Source organism: Panthera onca, chromosome A2 (assembly GCF_046562875.1).
Source record: "Panthera onca isolate mPanOnc1 chromosome A2, mPanOnc1 haplotype 2, whole genome shotgun sequence".
Taxonomy (NCBI): domain Eukaryota; kingdom Metazoa; phylum Chordata; class Mammalia; order Carnivora; family Felidae; genus Panthera; species Panthera onca.
Genome location: NC_138340.1, coordinates 82,144,347 through 82,156,384, shown reverse-complemented (window position 1 = coordinate 82,156,384; position 12,038 = coordinate 82,144,347). Strand labels below are relative to the sequence as shown.

The 12,038-nt window shown below is 38.3% G+C and overlaps 2 protein-coding genes across 3 annotated transcripts in view; one reads left to right on the top strand and one right to left on the bottom strand.

Annotated features, from left to right (window-relative positions):
- Window positions 1-12,027, bottom strand: part of RSBN1L (round spermatid basic protein 1 like) — a 68,692-nt gene extending 56,665 nt beyond the window's left edge. Inside the window, exon 1 of one of the 2 annotated variants that reach the window (XM_060632314.3) lies at window positions 11,420-12,027. In XM_060632314.3, the coding sequence (XP_060488297.2) occupies window positions 11,420-11,981 (562 nt within the window). In that variant the 5' untranslated portion in view covers window positions 11,982-12,027. The remainder of the gene's footprint in view (window positions 1-11,419) is intronic. The other variant, XM_060632313.3, reaches the window with a different exon arrangement.
- LOC144613783 (uncharacterized) lies at window positions 6,772-11,165 on the top strand. The gene is made up of 3 exons (XM_078435135.2): window positions 6,772-7,556; window positions 10,757-10,850; window positions 10,976-11,165. Exons 1-3 carry the CDS (start codon window positions 7,532-7,534, stop codon window positions 11,163-11,165), a joined length of 309 nt encoding a protein of 102 aa, XP_078291261.1. The 5' UTR covers window positions 6,772-7,531.
- Window positions 12,028-12,038: the final 11 nt, after the last annotated feature.

The following is a 12,038-nucleotide window of genomic DNA, read 5'->3' as shown; positions in this document are numbered from 1 at the left end:
CCCTACTCTCTCTGCCCCTGCCCTGCTAGCACTCTCTCAAAATAAATAAATAAACTTACCACACACACACACACACACACACACACACACACACACACACACACACACACCTTTTCCTTTCCATGTCCAGGAGTACCAATCATCTTACTACTAAAATCACTTCACTTTACTACTAAAGTAGTCTCCAATATCCCTGTCTCTAATTTTTCTCTCAGCCAATTCATCCTACATAGTGCTAACAAATCAATATTCCTAAAATACGAATTTGAATAAATTATCACTCTATTAAAAAAACCCAAAAAACTGTGCCTTGCTGTTGCCCACAGAATGAAGTCTGAACTCCTTATCCTGGCAAATAGAAGGCATATCATGGCAAACTTTCAACTGGCATGCTGTGTTATTTCCCAACTTTGTACAAAATCACCAATCCCAGCTGAATGGTTCTATTCACAGACTACTGAACATGCCATCCACACTTCTGCTTCTGTCTCTACGATCTTACTCATACCATTCCCCCTAATAAGCCTGTCTCCATCATCTCCATTTACCTAAGTCCTATTCTTCTTTCAAAGTCTGGTTATTTGGTAAACTAGCTCACAATGTAAGGTGCAATTCTGGATGAAGGAGATTTAAAAACATTAACCCAGTTTGCACAATAGCGTAGAGCTGGGGCTCTGAAGTCAAACTACATAATGATCTAAAACTTAGATTGCCTGTTTATTTAATATCCTTGGCAGGTTACTTAAATTTTCTGAGCTTCCATACAATACTTAAAAAAGGCTAATATCTAACTAAACTTTAAAGAAGTTGTTAAAATTAGATAGAAACACATAAAAGTGCTGAGTACAGTTCTGTAAATGTTACCTATTGGTATTATTGTTATTGTTTCTGTCCTCAAGAAGCTTAAATTCTAGCTCAAGCTGCATCCAATTACTCATTGTATCAGCTTGTGGCCCAACTCAGCCTGACAGAATTTACTAATTCTGATATTTTCATCATCCTCAAAGCAGAAAATTGAAAAATGGTGGCTATTTGCTCCCTCTTAAGGTATAAAGTTCATCAGTGATTTAGCCAGAAAATGAATGTCTGGAGACATCCATTTTTCAGAATATTGTTCCACATGTCAAACCACTGAAGTGGTTCTGATTTAAGTAATATCTAAAGAAAGTGTATACCCTTTCTATAAAAAAGCTAACAAGTGTAGCTACTCAAATTTGCAATGCAAAGAGGACAGATAAAATTAATTTCTTAAGGGGCACCTGCATGGCTCAGTTGGTTGCACATCTGACTCTTGAATTTTGCTCAGGTCATGATCTCACAGGGTCATGAGATCAACCCCACCTGTGCTGCGCATGGAGCCTGCTTAAGATTCTCTCTCTCTCTCCCTCTACCTCTCATGGTAGAGGTATTTTTTTTTCCTTCAATCACTGAGAACAAGGCAAAGATCATAAAATGATGACTATAACGATGCCTGTTCTGAAGGCATTGATATAATGTAGTTAAACAGGAATTCATATAGGTATATGGCTAATTTATAATAGTCGACAGAGGACATTATGTAATAGAGATTATAATTTTGAAATATATATAGTTTCTAACATGCTATACTATTATATATTTACTATATTAAAAAGACTGGTAGGGGGCGCCTGGGTGGCTCAGTCGGTTAAGTGTCCGACTTCAGCTCAGGTCGTGATCTCCCGGTCTGTGAGTTTGAGCCCCGCGTCGGGCTCTGTGCTGACAGCTCATAGCCTGGAGCCTGTTTCAGATTCTGTGTCTCCCTCTCTCTGACCCTCCCCCGTTCATGCTCTGTCTCTCTCTGTCTCAAAAATAAATAAACGTTAAAAAAAAAAAAATTGAAAAAAAAAAAAAAAGACTGGTAGGAATTTCTCATTTTTGGCCTGTGTTACCAATATTGTAACAGATCACCAATTGTAACTAGACTACTACACTCAATCTTTAACTATAAGCATTCTGCAAGTAGTTTTCCAAAATTCAAACTATGGTGAATTAAGAATTCAAGAAACGTGTTTACCATGAAATTCTAGTCAGACCAATGAACTTATTTACTTTGGTACTCCAAATCAAAATAGATTGCCAAATGTTAATTGACATATAAGAGTAGCGATTTATTATGAATTCTTCATTCCCAAATCTAATTCATTTTTTAGTTAGAAATAGTTTGGCATCATTCTTTAAGTCCCAACAGAATGGGTAACTCAGGCAGAAATCATTGATACTGAAGCCATGAGGTAAAAAATAACTGAGAAACTGGATATTCACAAAGCATCAACACACAGATTACAAACTAAATGCAAACAAAAAATGAACTATAATAATGGGGACAATGGGCACCTCAACCAATTTACTAACGGCACAACCTAGATATTATAATGCATCCTGATGGGATATAATATGAAATATGCCTATGAAATATTCTCACCAAAACTAGTTAATCTGAATTTAATCAGCCTTGATCTTGATACCTAACTTCCAGGTTATAATAAATAAAAAGAATCAAGTTAAATACCACCACAACATGGGTATAGATATTAAAAATAAAATCTTTAAAAATAAATAAATAAAATACCAGAATGAAATAAATGTTTAAAAATCATGAATATAAAAAAAAAAAAATCTACAAGGTAACAGGTATGTTGAACTAGTATCTTCAAAAAGCCAATCTCAGGCACCTGGGTGGCTAAATCGGTTAAGCCTCTGACTCGGTTTTGACTCAGCTCATGATCTCATGGTTCTTGAGATCAATCCCCAAGAAGGACTCTGTGCTGAGACCACAGGGCCTGCTTGAGATTCTCTCTCTCCCTCTCTCTCTCTCTCTGTCCTTCCCCGCTGGCCTGTGAGCACGTGCACTTTCTCTCTCTCTCAAAATAAATAAATTTTACAAAAAGTCAACATCACATGAAGAAAAAAATGTGAGTGGGACGGTTCTAGATTAAGATAAACAGATGTAGTGTGTTTGTGGTACAATGGGGAAATTGGGGGTTATTGGAAGACTTTGAATACACGCTGTATGATTATTTTCTTGAATGTTTTAATGTTATTTTAGTTATGTGGTTACTTTTAGAAGATGAACGCTGAACTATTTAAGAATGAAGTATCATGGGGCACCTGGGTGTCTCAGTTGGTTGGGTGTCCGACTTCAGCTCAGGTCATGATCTCACAGCTCGTGAGTTTGAGCCCTGCATCAGGCTCTGTGCTGACAGCTCAGAGCCTGGAGCCTGTTTCGGATTCTGTGTCCCCCTCTCTCTCTCTACCCTCCTCCACTCATGCTCTGTCTCTCTCTGTCTCAAAAATAAACATTAAAAAAAATTTAAAAAAATGAACTATCATGTCTTTTAAATAAGTCCGTTCTTACATATGATAAAATATTAACAACTGTCGAATCTAGGAGGAAAATCAACATAAGATCATTGTTATTCTCTCAGCTTTTCTGTATGCTTAAATTTTTTTATAATAAAAATTCAGGAAAAAAGAAAAAGTTGGAAAAAGTTTTAAAGTTCATCTTCACTTTCTTCTTCCTGTTTATCACAGTCTAAAGGGAAAAAAATTAAGTTAACTGTAGCACTGTGTAGTTAGGCTCAGACTCTTGCAGAGATGGGGTTGATCCAAATTCTTTACACATTAGCCATGCAACTCTGAGTGAGCTAAGAAAAACTCAGAGTTTTAATCTAAAAATATTGAGATAATACCATGGCACATGACAAGCACTCGACAAATGCCTTTCCTTTCTCCCACCAAACCCTCAAATTTTATTTCCTAAGCTGTTGTGGCTGACTGCACACTGACTTCACAAGTATCTGCTCCAAAATAAATGTTATTGGGAGTTTTTTGTCTGCTTGCTTATTTATTTATTTATTTATTTTATTTATTTATTTATGAGGGGAAGAAGAGAGCACACACAAGCAAGGGAGAGTGGCAGACGGAGAGAGACTATTAAGCAGATTCCACACTCAGCAGAGAGCCCGAGGAGGGGCTCAATCTCACCACCTGGGCTGAAATTAAGAGACGCTCAACTGACTGAGCCACCCAGGTGCCCCTTGTCTGCTTAGGTTTACTTTGATGATACTAAATAGTTAACCCAACCCTGGGGCACAGCTGGTGGGAATATAAAATGGTACAACTGCTATGGAAAACAGTATGGCAGTTCCTTTAAAAAACTGGAAGATTACCATATGATCCAGCAGTTCTACTTCAGGGCACATACCCAAAAGAACTGAAAGTAGAGACTCAAACAGATATTTGTACCCATGTTTATCACAGCATTATTCACAAAAGCCAAAAGGTAGAAGAAACCAGGTGTCCATCAAGGGATGAATGTTTAAACAAAATGTGGTATATACCTATAATGGAATATTCGGCCTTAAAAAGGAAATTCTGACACCATGAATGAATCTTGAAGACACTATGTTAAGTGAAATAAACCTGCCACAAATGGACAAATACTTTATGATTCCACTCATACAAGGAAATGCTTAGTCAAATTCAGAGGCAGAAAGTAGAATGGTGGTTGCCAGGGGCTGTTGGGGCTAGTGGGGAGGAGAAAAAGGGTAGTTATTCTTTAATGGGTATGCAGTTTCATTTTGGGAAGACAAAAAAAGTTCTGAAGATGAATGGTGGTGATGGTTGCACAACAATGTGAGTGTACTTAATGCCACTGAGTTGTACACTTAAAAATGACTAACATGGTACGTTTTAGGTATATTTTACCATAACTTTTTAAGAAGTATTTTTTAAAAGGAGTTAAGCAATATGTATATATATGTATATATATCTATATGCGCACATCTACTCCAAAAGGAGATATACCAAATCATTAATGAGTTTGGGACTATGGCAGATTTTCACTCTTTAAAAGCATACATATAGGCATTGGTGAAACTTTACAGGCATTATTAGTTCCATAATGCAAAAAGTTTCTATCCTACTTATTTTGGGGTGAAATGACAGATGCTGGGAATATGCTTTAAAATACCAGTTCAAAAAATAAAAATAAGTGGAGGAAAGGAAACGAAACTTGAAGTGTAAATGTTAACTGTCAAAGCAGTGTGAAAGGTAGACTCAGAATTCATTATATTGTTATGGTTTCTTTTGTATTAATTAAAAATTTTTCATGAGGAAAAAATTAAATTTTTTCAATCTACAGTTCAAGAGTAAATAATATGTACAACATATTAATGTACCTTGAAAAATAAAAATGTCTGAAGTTATAAAAATATTAGTTAAGAATGCACTTTTACCACTGATTCTCCTAATCTCATACACAAAGATTTTATGTAAGCTACAATATTTCATAATTCTTTTTACTCTAGCACAAAATAAGCATCCTTATTTTTTCAATACTCTATTTTAAGTAGTTTATGCGTAACTTGGAAGTTTAATTCATTTAAGGATGGTGAAAAATAGCAATTACCAAAATAACTACACCTCAAAAATAAAAATTTCTTTCAAAAGTTAGTATAGGCCATACTAAATACCAGAAATTCCCAGAAACCAGGATACCAGTAGAAAAACTATACAGGTTATACCTATCTGTAAGTTCAGTGACATGAAATGTCTCTGTTGTGTTAGACAGGAAAGAAGAGTTAGGAGCTAACATCTGTTATAAATGGGTGCTATGTGCTACATTCATGTAACTCTAACAACCACACCGTGAAAAAGGTATCTCTAGAAAACAGATAAGTTCGGCTCAAAGAGATTAAGTGATTTCATCAATGTTCCAAAAATAGGAACACATCAAAATAAGGCTAAAATTTAAGATCTAGTTTTAAAAAACATACCCAAACAATAGAGAGAAACAGAAACAGAAATTCCATCTTTCATGTAACGAGGAGATACTGTAACTGTAACCTGAAATACAATGTATAAAGGCAGAAAACCGGCTGATGGTAGAATGGTAAACAATTTAGCATAATGGAAGAAGGTTAATGTTAAGTCCTACAGAGATAATACCAAACAATCCTATTTACTATGCAGTACCCTTAGAAAGGCTTAGAAATTGGAGTTGCTAGGGGTGCCTGGGTGGTTTCAGTCAGTTGAGCATCCGGCTCAGATCATGATCCCAGGGTCATGGGATTGAGCCCTGAGTCAGGATTCTCCCCTGAAGCCTGCCTGAGATTCTTTCTCCCTCTGCCCCTCTCCCCCACTTGCACTCTGTCTCTCTAAAATAATGAGAAAAGAAGGAAGGAAGGAAGGAAGGAAGGAAGGAAGGAAGGAAGGAAGGAAGGAAAGAAAGAAAGAAAAACTGGAGTTGCTAGGAGAAGCAGGAGAGCAGACTCAACCCCCACCCCTCCCATACACACATACACTCTCACCCTCCCTCTCTGTCTCTCCTAAGGGAATGAGAGGTATGATCTCCAGCAAAACTGAATCAGAATGGCTCCAGGTTCAGGTGCATCCCACACAGAAAAAGGAAGAAGTGACATATTCATATGAAAACAGGGAGACTAAATGAAAATCCAGAAACTGAATGGTGAAACTTACAGTTTTCTTCCTTGATCCAGCATTAGAGTCTTACCATCTAAACTTATTACCTCTGCCAATCCCCTCATCTCCATTATTCCAGTTATACAGATGGACAGAAAAATGAAGGACCTTTATCTGAAGAAATTGAAAACCTTGTCACCTACTACCCAGGGAAAAGAAGATAAAATATGGGAGGGGTGTCCAGCTGGCTCAGTCAGTAGAGCATGTGACTCTTGATCTCAGCAAGGTTAAGTTTGAGCGCCACTTTGGGTGTAGAGATTACTTAAAAATAAAATCTTGAAAAACAAGATAAAACATGGGAGTTCATTAGTCACTAAGCCATGCTCATGCATGCCCAGTGAGCTTTCAAATCAGCTTTGAATGTTCCTTGAGTATGAAGGAATGGCTAAGGATCACGGAGAGCTGCAGAAAGCCTCCAACAAAAAGAAAAAGACCAAAACCAACAACAACAAAAAAATTTTAGAGGAACCAAAAATAATACAAGAAACAAAGAAATTATAATTAATATTCTTGAAGAGGTAACAGAAGTGCTACACCCATGAAAAAAGAACAAGATGCTACAATACAGGATCAAAGAACAAGAGTTCATAAAACATTGTTTTAAAAGAGAGCTAAAATTTAAAAATTCAATGAAAAGGTTGAAATCTCCCAGATCACAGCAACTTTTTGAGATCAAATTTCTCAACATCAACACTGGAAGCTAGGCAATACGGGAACACCTCCAAACTTTTGAGGGAAAATGATTTCCAATATACAAACCTCTCAATAGCCAGTCAACTGTGAGGGTAAAAATAAAATCCCCCCCCCCCAAAAAAAATATTTCCAACATACACTTCCACAGTAATAGTAGAGGAAACCAAAATGAAGGAATAAACCAAAAGGAACACATAGGATCCAGAAAAAAGGGACTCAACAAAAGTGAAAGAAATTCTGAGTATCAGCTAAGGGAAGTCCCAAGATGACAGCTTTGCAGCAGGCCTAAAGAGAAAACCAGACTAAAGCAGGAAGAAAGACAGCTACAGAAGAGATGACTACAAGAACAAATAGAACTGGTAAGTTTATCTGACAGATCTGACCATGTGGAAAATTGTACTGAGAAGCATTTTATGGAGCTGCTGGAGGGTATAGAAAGATTTTGCTAGACAAAACTAAACAAATGAAAAAACAAGGCATGAAAAAAGGTTATACAAGAAAATGAAATTACAGTAAACTATGCCAGCAGTGACAAATATTTGGCCATAATGATGAAAACTCTAAAACTGAATTTAAGGTAAAACTGTGGAATTAACAATATTAGAAAGATAGGGGAAAGTATAGTTTGAAAAGTCTTCCAACATCACTGACATTTACATACCTTAAATTATTCATTTCTAACAGACTCCTGACTATAAAGAACAAACTGACGGTTATCAAAGGGGAGGGGAGAGGGGTTAAAAGCTTAAGGAGGGCACTTGTGATGAACACTGAGTGATGTATGAAATTGTTGAATCACTACATCGTATACCTTAAATAAATAGAACACTGTATGTTAACTGGAATTAAGATAAAAAGAAAAATAACTATTATTCAATTCTTTAAGAGTCTCTATTTTCATTAGAGTTAAATTCTGTATACTTTCAAGGCAAACATTCTGTGAAATGCTCTGGTTTTATCTTGAGATACTTTACAGAATCATTCTAAGGAAAAAAAAAGTTAATAAATGCAAAGCAAAAACACTAACAAAAATTAGAAGATCTATACAAGTTTTACTGCTTACTTGAATCATTAAAGCACTTTGTTATCTAATAATACGTTTGTTTTGCTCTTTGCTAGAATATAATTCTAAATGTCAGATACTTCCAGCACATGTCCATTTTTTACCTTCCACATTTACCAATTCAAAAATTTTACCAATTCAAAAATTTATTCACTCCTACAGGAAGATGGAATGTGAATTCTTCAGCAGATTACCTCTATAACCAAATCTGGTTATTTTCTAGTTTTAAAAATTTTAAATGTTTTGCACATCTCCTTTTTATAAGAAATAAATTTAACTTTCACATGATGACTCAGGCTATCATGCAAATCAGCTACCGCACTATGACCAGATGGCCTCACAGGTTTTAGGTGCATAAGGCATCAACCTTTATGCTAAATGGGCTTGAACTGCCACATTTTTGTTATTCTGTTGTTTATCACTCCTAACTTTCAAATCCACTGTCAATGATCCTTACTGTGTCTGGACTAATCCACTTTTTAATTTGCTATGGGGTTAAAAAATCATCATGTTTCTGACTCAAATAACATTGACTAAGTGGCCTGCCAAGGCTTTTCATACACAGTTTCATTTAATCCATGTAATTCCTGTTAGAATGGTAGCCAATAAAAAAAATTAGTTCTCACTAAAGACTTAAAAAAAAAAAAAAAACAAAAAAACCCAAAACCAAACCTACTACAGTACAGGAACTTAACTGGTAAATGGGGTAGTGGGCTAGATTTTTTGGATTTTTGTTGTTGTTTGCTTTTTCAGGGAAGATTCATTCTATTTTCTTTGCTTAGATGTCTTTATAGCTCACTTCCTGTTCTGATTCAGATTGTTCAATCATGAAGCTATGGGATAATTGGGGTCACTGAACTATCCTATGTGCTATCCATGAACTATCCAACTTAGAGCAACACTAGAAAGAGTTATATATATATATATATATATATATACACAACACAACAGACCTAACCACTAAGATTTTTCTAAAGTAAACTCTAAGCCCAACCTGGGGCTTGAACTCAAGGTCCTGAGATCATGCATCACATGCTCCACCGACTGAGGCAACCAGGCGTCTCCCCCCCCCCCAACCCCCCGCGCCATCCACTCACTAAGATTCTTACATAAAGCCCACAGAAATGAGAATTGGATTACAAATTAGGATCTTCATATTTGCAATTATATTTATATTGAATTGATGTATGTAATCTTGCTATTTTAATAACAGTTGCTTAAGAGTTTTCTTAATTAAAATAAATTTGATTTAGTTAAATCTGAACTTCAGAAGGATAAGAGTACTTCTTAAATTAAAAGGGAAAGATTTCCACCATTAAATTTATCAAGACACTGAAAAAAATTCTTCTCTTTGATTTTTAGTTTTTTCTCAGTAAAATGGCAGCATTTCTCTCTCTCAAAAAAAAAAAAATGAAAATCGTACAATAGTGTTTACATCTAGTCATACGTAAAAACCCTACATAAATCATGGAAAAACATGTTCCCCACATTTTAATGTAGCAGCTATCATTCCTCATATTAAAGCATAATATAAGCTGTGACCTTCAAAAGGAGGAGCCTAAACGTAAAAGACTACAGAAATTTCTCTTTAACAGCCATTTCATTTTAAGGGCCATTTTTATGCTCCATATTTTAAGTTAGACTTGTGAAAGAATGTTTACTTCTTTATTTTCAGCCATTCCAATACACTGACAAATGTTATACCCCACATTCACTTCCTCATTCAAAGAATTCAGAAGAACAAATACACTGTTTACATACCACAAATAAAACTAATACCAAACTGCAAATGCACAGACTTTCAGGCACTTATAACTTTTCAAGGTAACCACTAAAACAAAATGGCTTTAAAATACTAATCATATTAAAATTCCAGAGCTAATAGTATAAATTCCATCCTCAAAACCACTTTCCTAGAAGCAACACAGTCCAAAACTGAGAGAACTTTACTCAGTGCCAGAGTTCCTGATGGCTATGCTTAGATGTCAAAGCTTTGCTATAAGCAAAACAGCAGGGAAGAAGTAACCCTGTTACTACATACTCCTGTGCAGCATTTTTAAAAACTGTGAAAACTGCCACTCAACCAGAATTATTCATGATTTAAGCTACAATTAGATCAGCAATGCTAAAACTGCTTGACATGTCGTTTTTCCTAAGAAACAATGATACTTTCACAGTACATTTTCAATGTATATTTATAATAAACATCATTATATGCTTTAGTCTTTTGATCACATAAAAATCTACTTTTTAACCAGTCTCCATGTTGTGCCACCGTCAGATCACTATATATCAATAACGAAATAAGTAGGACCATCTATTTTAAATAAACACTTTCGGAAAATTATATGGCTAGCCTACATTTTAAAAGAAAACTGCCTAGCCCTGTCTGAAACGGACGCTCGTGAATTTGCCATTTTCTGATGTTAAAACATTTTGCAGTCACTTGATCTGACCAAAAAACGTCAACGCTCCTGATTTTATCATTTGCTGCAGGAAAAAAGAATATGGCTGAAAATTCTCTCCAAAGGGTGGTGGTATTCCAAAGAGGACCCCAGAAAACACTTGAGAATACGGAGCGGTGCGGAAGGTACCTTATGAAACAGCACACTTCGGGCCCTGCACACTACCTCATTTCCCTAATAGGGATGAAAAGCTCGGGCCTCTGGTAGCTTCCAGCTGACGCCAATGCTCTCCACACCCCTTTTTTGACAGGATTTTCTGGCGCTGGAGCCTGTGTTCACAAATACGAATTCCGCGATCACGTCTAAACGGTCTAAATAATCAAGAAATCTTTTACCAGACCAAACCTTTCGCGATCCCATCACCTCCCATCTCCCTCCGTAGTCCAGCACACCTAAGCGGGTACTCTAGACCGAATTCTACAAATCTTTCAGCGCATTAACTGGGAGATAGAAACAATATTTAAAAATGAGAGTTTCGGGCATTCCCCTCGCTGCAACTGAAATTACAGGCTCCATTTCCTGTCCCCAAAGGGACTGCAAAATCGTCCGCTGAGAACGGGACGCCTCCCGCCCCCTCCAGGCTGGCGCCCGCGACCGCCACACTCCCCCTGCCCGGGCCCCGCGGGCGCGAGGAGGTGGCGGGGACGCGGGGACCCGAGAGCCCTCCCCTCCCCCTCCCAGCGCCGGCACCCACCTCGCGGCAGCGGCTTCACCTCCCCGTTCTCCTCCCGGGCGGCCCCGCTGGCCTCGCCTGCCCCGCCGAGGCCGTGCCTCCTCCTTTCCTTCTCTCGTTTCTCCTTGGGTCGGCGCGGCTTGGCGTTGGCCGAGGAGGTGGCGGCCGGGAGCAAGAGATGGTGAGGCTGAGCGTGCAGCAGCGTAGGAGGGACCAGCAGTTTGCGCGGCACCGGCTGAGATGAGGAAGCAGAGGCTGACGAAGGGACCGCGCCAGCGGAAAAAGAGAAACTGCTCCGAGCAGAGGACGGGGAGGGGGCAGCAGACAGACCGGGAAAGCTCCAAGACGCAGGGCTGCCATAGCTCTGAGGCGAAGGTGCCGCCAGCGGCTGCAGCTGCCTGCTGTTCCCGCCGCTGCTCCCTTCTCCGTTCAGTCTCCTCGGCGCCTTCTTCTCCTCAGTCCGGACCTTCTTGGCCGACAGAGGACCTGGTGGGTCCCGGAATGGGGGCTGCAATTTGCCAAACGGTTCTTTCTCCGAGACGGCAGCGGCAGCGCCGTGCACGGGGCTCGGCGGTTCCGCCATTTTGCGCTCCTGTTGTATTTACTCTCCTCGGCTCCCGGGCGCGGGGCAGGGGCGGGC